Consider the following 20,018-nt stretch of genomic DNA (forward strand, 5'->3'; position numbering starts at 1 on the left):
CTTTTCTTATTTTGATAGTTCAAGAGGACTTCAAGGGGAACATATTTCTCCAAATAATATTCATGTACTCTCATATTACTCATGTATTACTTGCCTTACCGTTACACCACTAGCTGCATCCATGCTTAGCATAGCTTTGCCAAGCACTGAAATCTAAATGCTGACCCGTAGAAATAAAACATTGAAATGTACTTCACCATGTCATGTTAAGGTTTGCAAATTATTTCTCTAATACATTACCTCACCAAAGTCTTCACATTTAGGCATCCTGGGTAATGGAATGCTAATGGACACTAATAAGTCATGATGACTGATTCAATCCCATTAGGGATTTCCCCCAAAACACTAATGGTATAACAGTTTATAAATGTTAATATCTGTATTGGGTAGAGTTTCCCAAACACTAGTCAAACTACAAACTAGTTCAACCTTTATTTTTTGTTACTTGTGAAACCTTTTTAAAATTAGCTAGCATTTAACTTTTTTTCAGTGTTCTGTGTATATGGTGTGCACATTTAACTAATAAAATATAATATTTATTAATTCAGGTAGAGATAAAAGGATACACCAATAGAAAAAATGATTTAGATAAGGGTAATATTGTGCCTAGCCTTATGCAAGCCCACCTCCTAATCTCCTGAGGAAGCCCCAAAGGGGTGAAACGTGTCGGGTACAGAGACCCTGCTGATTCTATAAAATAGACTCTTGACATGCGATGTACCTCATGAATATACTAAAAAATATAGTATCACTGTGTTAGTAGATATCTAGCGCAGTAGAAGTTTGTTTATTGTTAGGGAAATAATACATACATAATATATACACTGCCTGTAAAAGCCTTCTCTCTTTCTCACATTGCATCTATAGTATTTATTATGATTACTCAAAAAATGAACAGTACAAGAATGAATTGTTGTTTTACTCTGTTTTTCATACTGTTCCAACCAGTAATAAAGTTCTTCATCCATGGAAATGTTAACATTTCAGAAGCAGTGCACTTGTACTAAATGTTTCTACTTTAGTGATGGTATTATTCACAGTAATTCAGTATTTTGCTCACATCATTCAACCTAAGGATTCAAAATATTTAGTCTCAAATGGAAGGGCTTAAAAATTAATAATAAAAAAATTGGTCCACATATTAGGTAAATTTCCTGCCCCCCCCCCCCGTATCACTGTGTTAGTAGATATCTAGCGCAGTAGAAGTTTGTTTATTGTTAGGGAAATAATACATACATAATATATACACTGCCTGTAAAAGCCTGTCTTCTCTCTTTCTCACATTGCATCTATAGTATTTATTATGATTACTCAAAAAATGAACAGTACAAGAATGAATTGTTGAGTCTCCGTTTGCACTTTCCTTTCTGACTAGTGTGGCCTGCCCTTGCTCCTGGCTGCTAGCTCTCTCTTTTCCCGTATTTCTCTCAACTCTACCGTTGTTGTCTCTCTCCTCTCCCTATTTCCCATGTGGCTCTCTCAACTCTTTCTCCATTTCGTTCCTTTGGTTTCTGTGCATATTTCCTCTCCATCCTCTATTTTCCATGTCTTTTTCCTCTCTACTCTCACTTGTGTCTTCTCCCATGTCTCTTTCCTCTCCATGTTCTCTCTGCTTGCTAGTTGATACTGCACATGTGCTCTTTCTACTACCATGCCTCTTTTTTAGGGGCTAGCTATTACTGGATTCCTACTGTTTACTGTTAGGTGTCCAAAAAGCATCTTGATTGCAAAAAGATTTTAGTATTCCAATACGTGTCAAAAATAACATTCCTTTAGTTTTCTAGTCTTGTTTTTGACCTTACTAAACTTTTTAAAAGAATTATTTACCAGACCGAATGTGCAAATCTCTGGCAAAACACCCAGACAGAAGAATTCCTATAACTTGCGCTTTAGGGTCCTTCCGCCTCCTTCCAACATTCTCTTTTTCAGAAGTCTCAGGAGCCACTTTTATCTCCTCCTCCTTTAGCTCCTAGTCTTCATCAACTAATGCTTCCTCCTCCAAATATTCATCTGCTTCCTCCTCTCCTTTCGTTCTCTTGCCCAGACGAGTAGAATACAAATGTTTCGTCCCATGACACTAATTACATTTAATGCCAACAATACAATTTAAATGTGAATGCTGTAAAGACCTGTTGTTAATGCAAACTGACACCTGACATTTCTCTTTAACATGGCCATTATTTTAGCAATTTGACAAAACTTATCCATCCTATATAGGAATAGATTTCTGTTTACCTTCTACAACTGAAATTTGCATGATGACACACATTCTCCTTAAAAGTATCAGTAAAATGCCATTTGCAGTTAAAATTTCAAACTCATTGGTTACTTCACCTAGTCATTTTTTAACAGATAGATATCAAAAGTACTTCCTAGTTATTGTAATAGTTTTATTTTTAGAACTAGAAAGCATCTTAATTGCAGCAAGAAGCACATAATCTTTTTTTCTTCATGTGTAAGGCTAAAAAATCCTTGTAGATAACTTCACTTACACAAAGTGGGTACCTCTTTCTTCTGAATTCAAAAAGCATTAGTCACATAAACATGCAAGATGAATGTTGCCCAGAATAAAATATTGTGATCGTGTCTGGCGAAAATCTAGCATGTATATAGTGGTCCCCACCATGATTCTTTGATCCTTCCTGGCGGATCAATAAACAATAAAGTGGTTGATGACTGCAGTACTTTCCTATGAAGGAGGATACAGCCAGTGCCTCTTGTTTGTCTTCCCCCCGGGACTGCTCTGTGTATATCAAATCACTATCTACTGAGTGCTGGTGGCAGCAGCAGGGGGATCATTTGGATCTGGTTTTGAAATAAAAACATGCAAATGTTACTGCTAACATCATTTTCATCTGAAATATGCCTAGGGACGTCAAGTAAACTAGCTTAACATTTGACAACCTGCGTGCCTGGTATATACAGTAGAACCCTGGTTATCCGGAAATCAAATAACCGAAAAATTCAGATAACCGGCACTCCACTTTCTTGATTGGCTCCTGCAGCAGAGCTGTCAGGTGAGCAGGGCAGATCTCCGCTCATTGCTCCACTCCGTGATTGGCTGAGAAAAGAGAAACCCTGATGACGGCTCAAGCGTCATCAGGGTTTCCCTTTTCTCAGCCATTCAGCACTGGAGGTGAATGGGGACAAGTCTCCCTATTCAAGTCTAGTGCTGAATGGCAGAGTAACCTCAGTTAACCGGAAACTACACTTATCCATAATCAGCTAATCCCCGTGGGTGCTGGATAACCAAGGTTCTACTGTACAAGGATATTGGAAGTTTAAAATTGCAGTGTGGTTTCTGTTCTGATGAATGGAAACCTGGATTATTAGATTAGAGAAAAGATTTTAGGGGACAATCAGGCCAACCATGGTACCCATCATGTACCATAATTGCCTAAAGATATTATGTTTCCCTGATGATCTTCAGGATTTGTTTCCTAAAAATAATATGAGGAGTAACATGTATGCTATCTGTAGAATTGGTATGGGAATGCTGCTATATCAAATACTGATAAAGTTAAAACATTTCAGTTAATTTAAATGTTAAATGTTTTAAAGTATTTTTTAAAAAAATAAGCTTTCAGAATAGGACAATTAATTATTGGAGATATGGCGTTTATTTTATGTTTTTGGGAAAAGTGTTGGGGTGCAGATGGTACTAGAGATTTAATGATTTGTCTGGTCATAATCTGAAGTTTTTTCCCTGTAGCCTGATAAATTATAATTTGGGACTCCTTTTGCTTGTTGTCTTCCCACTCCAGTGCTGCAGATTCTCAGACACACCCTTCAGCACAGACCTGTACTGCAGCTGCACATGGGGCCTGACTATTACTGAGTGCTGATAACTAAATTAGGGTTATAACTTTTGGATTGTACAGCTGCTATACCAGGAAAGGTGGTGTTGTGACTATGACAATGAAGGTTGCTAATGCAACTACCTGACTACTTCTCTATTTCTGTGACTTTTGTTTGGGCCCAAGTTGTCACATTCAGTTGTCCAGCCCTACAGTGCTTTGGAAACATTGTGGGCGTTGTCAGGTAGGGAAACATTAACCTAATGCAACACAAACATGCACAACTGGATTTTTTCTTCAGGAGTCACAGACCTGAGTAGGACATTTTCAAACTCTTGAGGAAGAGAGATACGGGACTGATGGGGGAACATTCAGATTTAGATATGCCATCAGAGAGGTAAGTGATTGTGTGTGTTTGTATATACATACATGTCTGTACATTCATCTGATCCAAGCACTCAGTATTTCATCCCTAGAAGCCCCACCCACTATTAGCACAATTTGGCCTCATGCGCTGCCATAAGAGGGTCTGATGTCATCATCTAGTTTGTGAAAAATTGGTCCCTCCGAAGTTGGAATACCCTTGGATAAACATATATAAATTAAAGTAAGTAAATCCATTGTCAGTGATAATGGTGGAGAGTTTTCATTGGCTAGTGGTCATGGGGGTGGGGGTGACTTATTCTCTTTATCAAAGTAAACTTGGGTGTGACTAATCTAAAAACATTTGCTGGTCCAGCAACACTGAAGGGGCTTTATTTGCCAGTTTCAGCATCTTTAGTGTCAGGTTGATGCTCTGTCCCCTGGATGGATGTCACATGGTTGGATGCCCCATCCTCTGGATATTTAGATGTCCTCTTTTTGGATGCCCGGTCCACTGGATGGATGAATGGATGGCCCCTGGTTGGATGCCCTGTCTCCTGGTTTGATTCTCTGTCCCATGAATGAATGGATGGATGGATGGATGGATGGATGGATGGATGAATGAATGGATGCCCTGTCTACTGGATGCATGGATGTTTCCTGGTTGGATTCCCTGTCCCCTGGATGGATAGATGCCCTGTCTTATGGTTGGATGCCCTGTCCCTTGGATAGATGGACACCCTGTCCCCTAAATGGATGGATGTCATCTGGTTGTATGCCCTGTCCCCTGAATGGATGAATGTCCCTTGGTTAGATGGATGTTCCCTGGTTGAATGCCCTGTACCCTGGCTGGATTCCCAGTCCCCTGGTTAAAAGTCCTGTCCCTGGTGGATGAGTGTTCCCTGGTTGGATTCCCAGTCCCCTAGTTGCATACCCTATTCCTGGTTGGATGAATGTGCCTTGGTTATATGGATATTCCCTGGTTGAATGCCCTGTTCCCTGTTTGGATTCCCAGTCCCCTGGTTGGATGTCCTGTCCCCTGGTGAAATTCCCAGTCCCCTAGTTGGATACCCTATTCCTGGTAGGATGAATGTGCCCTGGTTAGATAGATGTTCCCTGGTTGGATGCCCTGTTCCCTGATTGGATGGATGACCCCTGATTGGATGCCCTGTCCCCTGGCTGGATGGATTTCCCCTGGTTGGATTCCCTGTTTTCTGGTTGGATAGATGGCCCCTGGTTGGATTCCATGTCTTCTGGTTGGATGGATGTCCCCTGGTTGGATTCCCTGTCTTCTAGTTGGATACCCTGTTCCCTGGTTGGATGGATGTCCCCTGGTTGGATGGGTGTTCCCTAGTTGGATGGATGTCCCCTGGTTGAATTCCCTGTCCCCTGGTTGGATGGATATCCCCTGGTTGGATAGTTGTCTCCTGGTTGGATGGATGTCCCTTGGTTGGATGCCGTCTTCTGTTTAGATGGATGTTTTATGGTTGGATACCCGGTCCCCTGGTTTGATTCCCTGTCTCCTGGATGGATGCCCTGTCCCCTGATTGGATGGATGTCCATCCAATTGGTTGGATTCCCAGTCCCCCGGTTGAATGCACTGTCCACTGTTTGGATGGATGTCCTCTGGTTGTATGCCCTGTCCCCTGGTTGGATAGATGTCCCATGGATGGATATCCCTTGGTTAGATGGATGTACCCTGGTTGAATGGATGTCCTCTGGTTAGATGGATATCCCCTGGTTGGATAGATGTCTCCTGGTTGGATGGATGTCCCTTGGTTGGATGCCCTGTCTTCTGATTGGATGGTTGCCCCCTGTTTGGATGACCTGTCCCCTGGTTGGATACCTGGTCCCCTGGTTGGATGCCCTGTCTTTTGGTTGGATGGATGTTCTATGGTTGGATACCCAGTCCCCTGGTTTGATTTCCTGTCCCCTGGTTGGATGCCCTGTCCCCTGGTTGGATGCCCGGTCTCCTGGTTGGATACCCAGTCCCCAGGTTGGATGCCCTATTCCCTGGTTGGATGCCCTGCCCCCTGGTTTGATACCTGTCCCCTAGTTGGACGCCCTGGCCCCTGGTTGGATGCCCTGTCCCGATTGGATGGATGTCCCCTGGTTGAATACCGGGTACCCTGGTTGGATGCCCTGTCCCCTGGTTGGATGCCCTGTCCTGATTGGATGTATGTCCCCTGGTTTAATACCCTGTACCCTGGTTGGATGCCCTTTCCCCTGGTTGGATGGATGTCCCCTGTTTGGATGCCCTGTCCCCTTGTTCCTGTTTGGATGGATGTCCCTTGGTTTGATGCCCTGTCTTCTGGTTGGATGAATGTTCTATGGTTGGATACCCAGTCCCCTCGTTTGATTCCCTGACCCCTATAGATGCCCTGTCCCGATTGTATGAATGTCTCCTGGTTGGATGCATGTCCCCCGATCGGATGGATGTCCCCTGGTTGGATGCCCTGTCCCCTTTTTGGATTAATGTCCTCTGGTTGGATACCTGGTCCTCTAGTTGGATGCCTTGTCCCCTGGTTGGATGCCTTGTCCCCTGACTGGATAACTTGTCCCCTGGTTGGATGCCCTGTCCCGATTGGATTGATGTCCCCTGGTTGGATGCCCTGTCCTGATTGGATGAATGTTTCCTGGTTGAATACCTAGTCCCCTGGTTGGATGTCCTGTCCGCTGATTGGATGAATGTCCCCTGGTTAGATGCCCTGACCCCTATAGATGCCCTGTCCCGATTGTATGAATGTCTCCTGGTTGGATGCTCTGTTCCCTGGTTGGATGCATATCCCCTTGATTGGATGGATGTCCCGTGGTTGGATGCCCTGCTCCCTGATTGGATCCTGTTTGGATGGATGTCCCTTGGTTTGATGCCCTGTCTTCTGGTTGGATGAATGTTCTATGGTTGGATACCCAGTCCCCTCGTTTGATTCCCTGTCCCCTGGATGTATGCCCTGTCCCTTGATTGGATGGATGTCCCCTGTTTGGATGCCCTGTCCCCTGGTTGGATGGATGTCCCCTGGTTAGATACCCGGTCCCCTGGTTGGATGCCCTGTCTTCTGGTTGGATGGATGCTCTATGGTTTGATACCCAGTCCCCTGGTTTGATTTCCTGTCCCCTGGTTGGATACCCGGTCCCCAGGTTAGATGCCCTATTCCCTGGTTGGATGCCCTGTCCCCTGGTTTGATACCTGGTCCTCTGGTTGAATGCCCTGTCCCCGAGTTGGATGCCCTGGCCCCTGGTTGGATGCCCTGGCCCCTGGTTGGATGCCCTGTCCCGATTGCATGGATCTCCCCTGGTTGAATACTGGGTACCCTGATTGGATGCCCTGTCCCCTGGTTGGATGCCCTGTCCTGATTGGATGGATGTCCCCTGGTTTAATACCCGGTACCCTGGTTGGATGCCCTGTCCCGATCAGATGGATCTCCCCTGGTTGAATACCGGGTACCCTGGTTGGATGCCCTGTCCCCTGGTTGGATGCCCTGTTCTGATTGGATGGATGTCCCCTGGTTTAATACCGGGTACCCTGGTTGGATGCCCTGTCCCCCGATCTGTTGGATGTCCCCTGGTTGGATGCCCTGTCCCCTTTTTGGATTAATGTCCTCTGGTTGGATACCTGGTCCTCTAGTTGGATGCCTTGTCCCCTGTTTGGATGCCTTGTCCCCTGACTGGATAACTTGTCTCCTGGTTGGATGCTCTGTTCCCTGGTTGGATGCATATCCCCTTGATTGGATGGATGTCCCGTGGTTGGATGCCCTGCTCCCTGATTGGATGGATGCCCCCTGGTTGGATGCCCTGTTCCCTGATTGGATGGATGTCCCCTAGTTGGATGCCCTGTCCCCCTTGCCCCAGTTTTTCGGGTTATTTGGGTTAGGGTTTAGTCGTCTTTCTATCATTTTTTTAATTACTCTAGGTGTAGTGTTGCAGAACGTTACAATAATAAGTCACATTCTCGTGGCAAAGAAATGACCCGTCCTCGCCTGGCTGTATTTCAGCTCCCCGAGGTGCGGTGTTCAGTCGCTCACACAGCGGATTGCCGCGCATCAATCTCGGCTCGCCACTGCATTGCAGTCGTCGCATCCTCAGTGGTGGCCCCGCCCTCTGGCCAGGCTTGTCATTAGCATAGCGGCTGCCCCCTCGTCCAATAGGAGAAGCCGGGAGCTGTTGCCTCGGATGAGGCCAGGGAGTGGCACAGCGCATGCGCAATACTGCCAGCTGCCAGTCTTTTATTACAGCCCGGGCATAGGGAGATCGGGGGCAGCGTATCATCCTCATCCTCCTCCTTTATTACAGCCCGGATATAGGAACCTTGGAGGCAGCGCGTCATCCTCATCCTCCTCTATTACAACCCGGATATAGGGACATCAGGGGCTTCGCATCCTCCTCGTACCCCGCCCGCCACAACGTTCCTGTATCCATCAGCCCGGTACCAAGGGAACAGTGTGCACCATGTCTTACCAGGGCAAGAAGAACATCCCTCGTATTACGGTGAGTCCCGGGGAATGGATGTACCGGGAGGGGATGACAGAGGGCTCATCATTTATGTATATGACAGAATAGGACGTATAGAAGAGTATGTAGGGGGGCGGGGGCCTATAGGACACCCTATAGAGGTTATATGGGGTGTCAGAGGGTTATAGGATACCCTATGGGGGTATGTAGGGGGCAGGGACTTATAGGACACACTATAGGGGGTATATAGGGTGTCAGAGGGTTAAAGAACACCCTATAGGGGTATATGGGGTGTCAGAGGGTTATATGACACCCTATAGGGGAGCAGAGGGTTATAGGACACCCCATAGGGGTATATAGGGGGGCAGAGGCTTATAGGACATCCCATAGGGGGGTATGTAGGAGGGCAGAGGCTTATAGGACACCCTGTAGAGGGGCAAAAGGTTATAGGACACCCCATAGTGGGGTATGTAGGGGTGTCAGAGGGTTATAGGACACCCCATAGGGGTATGTAGGGCTGTGTCAAAGGGTTATAGGACACCCTATAGGGGTATATAGTGGGCAGAGCCTTATAGGATAACCTATAGGGGGTATATAGAGGAACAGAGCATTATAGGACAACCTATAGGGGACAGAGGCTTATAGGACATCCTATAGGGGGTTATATTGGGTGTCAGGGGAAATATAGGACATCCTAAATGGGGTATGTGGGGTGTCAAAGGGTTATAGTACACCCTATAGGGGGCATATAGGGGGGCAGAGGCCTATAGAACACCCGATAGGGGGCATATAGGGGGGGCAGAGGCTTATAGGACACCCTATAGGACGTATGTAGGGGTGTCAGAAGACACCCAATAGGGGGGCAAAGGCCTATAGGACACCCGTTAGGGGTATATAGGGAGGCAGGGGCTTATAGGACACCCTATAGGGGGGCAGAAGCTTATAGGACACCCTATAGGGGTATATGGGGTGTCAGAGGGTTATAGGACACCCTATAGGGGTATATAGGAGGGCAGAGGCTTATAGGATACCCTATAGGGGGTATATAGGGGGACAGAGGATTATAGGACACCCTATAGGGCCAGAGGCTTTTAGGACACCCTATAGGGGGTTATATTGGGTGTCAGAGGAAATATAGGACATCCTACATGGGGTATGTGGGGTGTCAGAGGGTTATAGTACACCCTATGGGGGACATATAGGGGGGGAGAGGCTTATACGACACCTTTTAGGGGGCATATAGGGGGGCAGAGGCTTATAGGACACCCTATAGGAGATATGTAGGGGTGTCAGAAGATCATAGGACACCCTATAGGGGGTATGTAGGGGTGTCAGAGGGTTTTAGGACACCCTATAGGAGGGTATATGGGGTGTCAGTGGATTAAAGGCCACCCTATAGGGTGGTATGTGGGGTGTGAGAAGATTTAAGGCCACCCTATAGGGGGGTATGTGGGGGTGTCAGAGGGCTATGGGAGACCCAATAGGGGTGTATATGGGGTGTCAGAGCATTTTAGGACACCCTATAGGGGGTATATGGGGTATTTTATTATAGCACATATATGGGGGCGTCTGAGAGTAATATTTTATTATAGGACACCCTGTAGAAGTATTTATGGGGGCGTTGGAGGGTAATTTTTTTTAAAGCACACCCTATGGAAGCAAATATAGGGGCGTCGGAGGGTAATATTTTATTAAAGCACCCTGTAGAATGATATGTGGGGCTGTCAGAGGGTAATATTTTATCATAGCACACCCTGTAGAATGATATGTGGGGCTGTCAGAGGGTTATATTTTTTTATAGCACACCCTGTTGAAGTATATTTGGGGGCGTTGGAGGGTAATATTTTATTATCGCACACCCTATAGAAGGATATATGGGGGTGTGGTGGTGGAGGGTGTGGTGATGCACCGATTCAGTGTTGGCCCATTTTATGGATAGGTATTGATCACATAGAGGGTATATGGGGTGTCATTGTATGGGAGTTTAATTATTTGTGGTGTCATGGTGTAGGGTAGCAGGTTGCACCAATTTTTTGCTGCCCAGGGTATGGCTATGTATTGATCATAGTACCCGATCTCCTAAAACCATTCATGGAACTGCTGGATGTGGTACACTATAATAAAAAAGGAATTAGCCAGACCACACAAACATTAGTAGTTTGGGGATCTATTTATAATGTTTTTATCCAAGATTCATACATTTTACATTAGATTCAATAGTATGTGAATCCTTGATGACATTTGGGTGAAAACATTGAGGAAGAGTTCTTTTTTTACATGTTGCCTTCTTGATTGATCCACCTGCCTATTTATTGCTCCAATTCACTGACCCTGAGATTTGACGGCTGCAAATTCCAGGTCCTCCTATACACTGCAGCAGAAAAAAGAGTGTCACTCCAACTGCTGGAAGTTTCCTGTATTTTATGAAGGGTGCAGCAGGTAAAGTGAGACACCCAAGGCATAGAGGAACTTGAGCCTTGTCCGGTTTGGCTCCTTGGGTTTAATATTATATTTTGTCATCCTGCAAGGTCCAGTATAGCGGGGGGTTCAGTAATGATAACTGTTAGGGAATTGTCTTTGATTCTTATAGTGGTGCTGACTGAGAGCATTACATAACATAGAGGTGTTTGCACGGTGCTGCCAGGTGATGTCAGGATGCTGGGCTGACCTGTAGTTATACATATATCATGTAGAATGATGTGCCAGGTCTGGTTGGTGGTGAACAGGTGGAGTTACTATGACACACACAGGAGCCTGACAAAAGACGAGTGTCACACATACATGCAAGGCTGCAAGCAGTCTCACAAACGTTCTGCACTGCCAGTAACAGGTGCAATATTTGGAATTCACACACATCACTCGATATATTATATTGTATTGCTAGAATCTCACACGTGCACACGTTAAAGGATTTAGACATAGTGGCCAATCATATTTATTCATTTTCCAGCAGCAGGTTAAACTGATGTATTATATAGATTATAAAGTGTTTATTTTGTGTTTTCTATACAGTACATTCATCTGAGGACCATTTATTTAGGGGAATTTTTCGTACTTTTCATTTTCATTTATGCATTTACCCATTCTGGGCAGGAATGGAATTGTTGGTTGTATGGCATTTCTTCCCTGTGACCTCTGGAGGAACCATGGTGGAGAAACACTGGGTTAGTTTAGGCGACAATAATGATCTTTTTGGCTATCTGTAAGGGTGGCATTCTTCCCACTGACCACCACACTAATATACTGTGATCTGTGGGTATAATAATTATAGAAGGGGTTCCTTAAAGACTTGATAGTTATTTTAAGGATTCCCCATAGTAATAAGGTCGTTTTCATGAAACGGCTGAGTAGCATAAACTTACTCCAGCTAAAATGAATTTGCATTGGACATCATTCATTCAGCTTTGTTTTTCTAATTTTAGTAATATGTGTTACTTTTCTGTGTTGCTCTACAGCTCACATAAGTATCCAACCAGCGGCTGCGCACATTACATGTAATAGTACATAAAATAAAAAATAATAATAGTGCTCATTGCTATAAGCTGCATGTATGCATAATGTTATGCATATTTCTAACCTGTATATTCAAAGTACAAAGTCAATTCTCCATACATATTCCTGCAAGGCTGAAATGGGCTGGCTAAACAATCACAAGACGACGGGATATCGGTAAGAATTTGACCCAAATACTGGTGCTAGTGAGAAACCTGGAAATGTGATTTTTTTTTGTGCTTGTTTTAATGTTTGTTTCAGTTTCAAATGATTTTATGTTGTCCAAGCTTTTTATTGTTTTTGCTGAGTGACAAACCTGTTTTGGGTATCATATAAAAAAAAGTAAAATGCAGCACTTGAAGGTACTTTAGGAACTGTAAGGTGGATGTACAATAAAAAGAAGGGCTGGCACATGGCATTCAGTGGTGGTGTTATCACATTGGTGGACCAGTTATTATGGAGCATGGTCAGTAGCAGCGAGCGGCAAGCTGTGGTGTTGTTTTCAGTAAAAAGGTTTTAGTGGTATTGGGGTGTTACACAGTGAATCTGAGAAACATCTTCATGGTTGTAGCACTCGATCTTGAAATAGTCTGGATTTTTTGATGGTAGAGGACATTGACCAGTAGGCTGTTTCTTAATTTACCTGTGTCCTTTGGAAGAACTTTAGCTGTAGAAATGATTGCAGACGGAGGTTCATCAAGTAATCTAGCAAACAGAATGCAGCAGTGGCAATCTATATAATTCATTCTGATTGCCTGCCAACGAGGCCACCCTGAATGCTTTCTTGCAGCAGGTTCATTGACCAGGGTCACAACTATTGGCCACATGGACCATTTTCTCAACCATTGGTCAAGTGAGCAGTGTCTAAATTATTGGTCGCATGACCAGTGTGAAAACTATTGGATTTTGGGATTCAATAATATGAGTACAGTACAGTACAAACCTATTACAAGACATGGCATGGCAGAGCCCTGGAAGAGCAAAGAGTATTATATACATTGTATTTTGTATTATATACATTGCATGGGGTCAATTTGTTTTCTTTTCCTTTGCTTTCATTTTCTAAATTCTAATACAATATTGACAGTTGGAATCTACAGTCAATTGTTCTGGTTTTAATTCAGATGATGACAGTTTTTAGTGGTTGTATTTGGATGGAAAGGGAGATTAAGAATTATTTTATCCTTTTTCCTCCAGTCTCAGAGCTTACCCTCATTGCACTCGATGCAAAACATATACGTACATATCTAATAGGGCAGTGCAAGGAGACAGTTACCCATAGCAACCAGATAGATTTAATCCTCTATCAGTTTTATCTGTGTGAACAATGAAACATGGCTGCTTATTGCTTGCTATATATTGCTTAGGCTAGCAAACTGCCTTCTCTGTATCTATTAACAATCATATGTTCATATTTATCTGCTTGTTACATGTAGTTGGTGCCTAGTCACAGATATTTATTCATAGACAGGGCCCATGAAAACCATCCTGTTCCCTCATTGTGTGCATTGTATGTGGATTAAAGGTTGGGGGAGGAGAGACACACAGACACCCCAGTTTAGGGACAGAGCAGTACAGGGCCACTGGCATAATACATTGGTGGGGTCTTGTTTCCATGGCAACCACTGCCATCAGATGAGAACTGCCTTGTATAATGCACGGCCTCTCCCTTCTCAACCGGATGCTTAAAGATTGAATAGAAAACCTCATACATCAAGGTTATTTGTGATCTGTAGTCAGGTATTTTTTATATCTGACATAAAAATTAGAATTACAGATATATAAAGTATGAAAGTATTCAAAATCTGCCAGAGATATGTTGTGCAGAATGTCAGTGCTAATATGATCCATTATGGGGGCTTGTAACATTAAATTGTCTTATCCTAGAGTGTGTGTGTGTGTGTGTGTGTGTGTGTGTGTGTGTGTGTGTGAAATTGTACACACAACCTGCTGAAGTTCACACAAAAAAGCGACAGGAATATAACCTTATATCTGAGACCTGCAGAAGATCAGGCCTGAATGCACAACACATCCATCCTTTGGATGGAGACCACACTGAGGGCCACTGTTAGCTAAGAACAGACACCTGAGGCTACAGTTCACACCAGCTCACCAAAAGCAGATGAGAAGATTGGGAAAGCATTGCTTGTTCTGATAAGAATTGATTTTGTTGCAATATTTGAAAGGTCAGGTTTGAAATTGGCAACAACAACATGAAAGCATAGATCCATCATCCCTGTATCAGTGGTGGTGGTGATGGAATAGTGTGGGAAACATCTTTTTTGCACTTTGGGTCCTGTAGTACAAACTGGACATCATTTAAATGACAGTCTATCTTAGTGTTGTCACTGACCAGGTAAATTCCTTCATGTCCGTACTGTCCACATCTTCTGATAGCTACTTCCCCAAGGATAACATGGCATGTCACAAAGCTCAAATCTTTTTAAACTGGTTTAATGAACATGACAGAGAGGTCACCAAATATCAATCCAATAGAGAATCTTTGGGATGATTCTCATCAGAAGGAGAAACTGTATGTGTTATCTTTCATTCATGTGTAACCCTTTATTGTATATATTAATGAGATCCCCAATTTTCCCTACCATATCTAACATACAGTTTTGGGCAGAAGCATACCCATCATTCCCATCAAGCATACCAATCATATAATGCTATATGTATATCCCTAGTTAAAATAAACAATGAAAAGGGTGATTTGGTTAAATGTAAGATATTGTATTTGTGAAATGGTTGGTAGGCAGTATGTTTTGACAATTTAAACTTTTATTTGTATGCAATTGAATTTCTGCATTGATAGTCTTTTAATTTGCACAGTCCGCCACACTACAAAGCCAGGAAGATACGGTTTAAACATTGTTCGTTTAGCGTTACTGTTCTGATACTGAATTCTGGATTGTTACTGATTCTGGATCACTTTCTGTTCACTAAACAGAGATGATGAGTCTCTGCCCAGTCAACAAGTTGGAGGCAAAGAGCTGACAATCATCTGTGACCAATGATTATGATAATTTTGGAAGCTGGGTACAGGGATCCACCCTGACAGATCAATAAACAACAGCTGCCATTTCCTATGAAGGTGGATGCAGTGGAGTGCCTCCTGCTTCTTCTCCTCCCAACTCCTCGCCAAAGAACCGAACAGCACAGAGTGTACAGTACTTGTTCATTCTGATGTCACTGGAAATGATCAGTAAAGATTTTTTTCAGTGACATAAATCTAGCTCTTGCACATATCCTAGTAGTTACCTTTAAGATATCACAGCCAGTGTGTAGAAGACATATGATAGATCTGATTTTCTAGAAGGATCAAAGTTGTTTTGCTTCAAATTGTAAATTTACCAGATGGAAATAGATGGTTTAGACTTAAATAGTAGTCTTATGTTAAAATGCAGAGAAACTCTACTAGATGGGATGTCCATAGTTCTAAAGCCTTACTCTGATACATGACTTAATAATATGTTCTATTTGGTTAGTATTTTATTTAAAATGTTTCCATATGTTTCAGATTAAATGTTTTATTCTTGCAAATGAAAGAGAATGAGTTTGTATAGACAGATGTCATTGTGTGTTATTTTGCAAGGAAAATTTGGCAAATGATAAAACATTTGGACATTAAGGTCACTAGGAATGCTTCTCAATGACTTACCTGAGTGCTTGCTTAACATACCACAAACACAATAAATATTATTATTATTATTATTAACACATGGAGTGTTTGATAAACTCTGATATTAACCAATATTAACCGCTCATGTCAACTATCCCCAACAAAGTACTGGACAAACCTTATATTCCAAAAAACTTGGTTCTTGGATCCAGACACCTAGAACAGCCCTAAAGAGAATATCAAGGCACAGCAAAATGCACGTTTCTATGGGTTTTCTCAGTATAAAGAAGCATACACATAAAAAAAAACTGTTCCATTAAAATTGTTTGCTTCTACTTTCCTCTGAGGCTGCGTACACACGCTCAATTATTGCCCTTGGAAATGATCTTCCTCGATCGTTTCCAGTGACAAAGGACTGAAAGATGAATAAACGTGTGTTGTACAAACAGTATTCATCTCAATTGCAGTCATTCATAGTCTGTTGTTCAGGACGGATCCATGAATGATGTCGAACGACCTGTGACGACACGTCAGATTCTCGCTCAAGACGAGCCTGGCTGCTTGTGTCAGCCAATAATAATCTGTTATATAAACTTAACCTCAGATATAACCACACAGCTCTGATTTGGTAAGGATGGGGAGGCATCCCTGCCAGGGATCTCCTACCCCTTCTCATTTTCCTAACTTCCTTATGAAGAGGATTTCTGGAAGAATTACTGTGTGTTTTTGGACCCATGAAACAGTACCAACATTCCAACCATGTATTTTAGGCAAGGCGGAAGAGTTCATTGTTGGGGGTTTCATATACTGTAAATATCAACAAGAATAAATTGTGGTATTAGAATATTCAATTTATGTTAGGGTCTACCTTAATTAAAACAGCCTTGTCCTTTGTACATTGGGAAATAGGATTCTAAAGCCATGTGTGTATCTAGGAGGACATTAGGAATCTATGCACCATAACTTTATTGTGTATCTGCATTCTCAGTACAGAGCAAATTGTTCTGATCTGTCAGGTATTATTATGCAGTTTTATGGTAGCAACATATTACATGATACTGCTACTATCTCTTAGGGAAGCTTACAATCAAATGTTTCTGCAACAGTCATATATGTCATTCATATGACTAGTGTGAGGCCAGTTAGCCCATCAGAATGTTTTTTGGGATGTGGGAGGAAACCAATGCTAATACAGGGAGCTCATCCAAAGATGCAGATGTCCTGGCTGCTATTCAAACATGGGAACCTGTGCTTGTAACTGGATATAGAAGGGAAAGATCAAAAACTGTCTAATTTTATGTTGTGTCTACTGGCCGGAAAATAAATGGAAATTTCCCCAAGGGACATAGATACGGACATGCGGTTTTAACCATTTTTAACATTGAGTAAAAAAAATGACATGAACTTTACTTGCTTTTGTCAGTGAATAGTGATTCAAGATACAGCTTTGGGTACACCATCCTCTTTTGGGTAAGGACACTGTAAAAGGCATCATGGCTTGCAGAACATATTACCTAAAACCAGGCTGGCATCTATTTGTGATGAATTAACATATATAACATTCACTAATAACAAGTATAAATTAAAAATCAAAAAAATCGAATACAATTTTAAAAACTTTTATAGCGCTGGGGCAGTTTTGTTGTAATTAAAAGTAAATTTTCGACTTCATAGGCTCTATTTATAAAACGGAATCAGACATTCCCTCAAACTTTCCCTCCTGGGAATCTTATAGGTCAATGTGTTTCAATGGCAATAACTGATTCTCACTAGGGAAGGAAGGAAGGAAGGAAGGAAGGAAGGAAGGAAGGAAGGAAGATAGGAAGGAAGGAAAGAAGGTAGGAAGATAATCTTGTCGCTGATCCTAACCGACCCACATTTTTGAACTGTCCTCATTGTCCTTTTAGATTTCATGCCTCACCACTCCTTACCTGTCCAGTTTTGTACATTACCCTCTCCTCATTTATTGTTTATTGTCACTACCACATCCCTGTCCCGATCACAATTTTACATAGTTTTGTGAGTACAAATTTTAGAAATACATTTTGTATAAATGATACCTTATATCTATACCTATATCTCTGCAGAAATAGCTGAAAATGCATGAATATATACTGTATATCAGCAGAAACAAAACGGTAGCCGATAGTTTTACAAGTTCTTTATGAATTGTATGTACAGATAAGTACAGTTATGTATTAAAGCAAAGAAGTGGAATATTCTGGAATGGCCAAGTCACCTGATCTGAACCCAATTGAGCATTTCACTTGTTGAAGACTAAACTTCGGACAGAAAGGCCACAAACACACAGCAAGTGAAAGCCGCTGCAGTAAAGGCCTGGCAGGGCATTAATAGGAGGAACCCCGGTGATGTCCATGAGTTCAAGACTACAGGCTGTCATTGCCAGCAAAGGGTTTTCATCCAAGTATTAGAAATGAACATTTTAGTTTCAGCTTTTTAATTTGTCCAATTACTTTTGAGCCCCGGAAAAGAAGTGATTGTGTAATAAAGGATTTAGTTCCTCACATTTTATGCAATCTTTTTGTTCAACCCACTGAATTAAAGCTGAAAGTCTGCAGGTCAGCTGCCTGACCTGACCTGTAGTCTTGAACTCATGTTGTTTCATTTAAAATGAATTGTGGTAATGTACAGAACCAAAATGAGTTGTCTCTTTCCAAATATTTATGGACCCAACTGTAAATGCTGCAGCAGTGCTTGTGTGCCATTTGTTTCCATTGCATCACCTTGCACTTCATCAGGGCAGCTCAATAAATTACATGGGCTGCCTAATTCTCCACAGCAGTCCAAAAATCAGACCTTTATTATTTTTGGAAGTGCACAGCAATGCAGCACTAGTGCATTGCCATGTAGTTTTGGGAAGTGCCATTTTTTTTTGAGGTGATATTTAGATTGGAATGAGTGACATGAGCACTGTAGTAAAGAACATATGAATGGTGGACCTTAATAGTGCTACACTGATGAGATAGGTGTTCAAGTATGCCTTTCCAGCTGCACTTCTGCACATGTGTTCCTATGCTTGTTTCTCCAAGGGTCTAATACTTCTCATATGGGTGGAGGGTAGTAAGGTGGTGCCTGTGCTGTGACTAGCTATAAATAGTTGAGAATGCCTTGACTTTGTTTTGCACATTCTAGTGCTGTATGCAGGCAGCATCTGAGTTTCAGGAACACTGGTTTAGTGTTCATTGTATTTTAGGACCTACTTCTTGGATCTACTGCCAAATAATGGGCTGCACTGCAAGCTTGAAGAATGATTTAATACCATTGTAATAATAACATTTAATAATGTTTAATGAATTGAGTGCATTTTCCTTGTTGGTGTATGTTGCATTTCTTGGGTGCCCTGAGAAGTCTGTGGCATCTGATGTACAAATAGCAACTGATCTGTATAACCTAATACAAAAACTTTTTGGCAGCAACTCACAATCCATTATCAAATCCCTATTGAAGCCTCACACATTTTCTTCACTTTACCTCTATCTTTAAGATTTTAAACATTTTTTTTAACATACAAATGTATCTAAGCTTAAAAACAAACATTTATTGGATTACAATTTGCTAGTCCTTAGACCCTGTGGTTGTGTTTTTTTTTCTTTTTTTTTTTATCTAGTAACACATTTCCAGTCCTAGGGTGACAACTCTTCCTTCCTGTGTTTTGTCTGTACATGTCAAGTGTGCAGGTTTGTCATCTGTATTGTACAGTTCTGTATAATATGTTAGTGCTTTATAAATAGGCAGTAATAATAGGGGATTTCTTGCAAAGCAACTTGCATTTTTTACAACATTTTTGAACAGGTATACCAAACTATGTTTAATGGTATGAAGTTGTTATATGCCTTTTTAAATTGTGTTTTTAAGCAAATGACCCTGGTAAGAGAACCATAATACTTATCACGCTGGATCTTCTGTACGCACTAATCAAATATTCATTGCTACCCAATGATTATTTTCAGGTGTGTTTAATCTTTCTGCCGTGGTCCTGATCCCTACCCTTGTTCTGTGGGTGGATGAGTAAGAACCCCGTCCCTCACATTGAATGAGTCAAAAGTAGAAAGTGGAGGTAGGACAAAGACCTCCAATGTGAACATGCAAAAGAATTCACCTGACTTTTACACATTTTCATACTCCATGCAACAAAAAATATATAAATTATGGGTAAAAGTTTATTCACACAATTTCTAAATCCAGTTGCAAAAAGTTGTGAATGTTAGGTAAAATTGGTTGAATCTTGTGTGAAAATAATTAAAGGAATACCGTTAACACTCACTGCAGGG

At 42.1% G+C, this 20,018-nt stretch overlaps 1 protein-coding gene across 2 annotated transcripts in view; it reads left to right on the top strand.

The window, feature by feature from the left end:
- Positions 1 to 20,018, top strand: part of DPYSL2 (dihydropyrimidinase like 2) — a 52,413-nt gene that overhangs the window by 6,945 nt on the left and 25,450 nt on the right. The window contains exon 1 of one of the 2 annotated variants that reach the window (XM_072402962.1): positions 8,358 to 8,645. The exons of the other annotated variant lie outside the window; for it this stretch is intronic. Within the exon in view, the coding sequence (XP_072259063.1) occupies positions 8,607 to 8,645 (39 nt within the window). The 5' untranslated portion in view covers positions 8,358 to 8,606. Of the gene's footprint in view, positions 1 to 8,357; positions 8,646 to 20,018 lie in introns of those variants that run through there. 2 annotated transcript variants of the gene reach the window in all.

This window comes from Pyxicephalus adspersus, chromosome 2 (assembly GCF_032062135.1).
Source record: "Pyxicephalus adspersus chromosome 2, UCB_Pads_2.0, whole genome shotgun sequence".
NCBI lineage: Eukaryota > Metazoa > Chordata > Amphibia > Anura > Pyxicephalidae > Pyxicephalus > Pyxicephalus adspersus.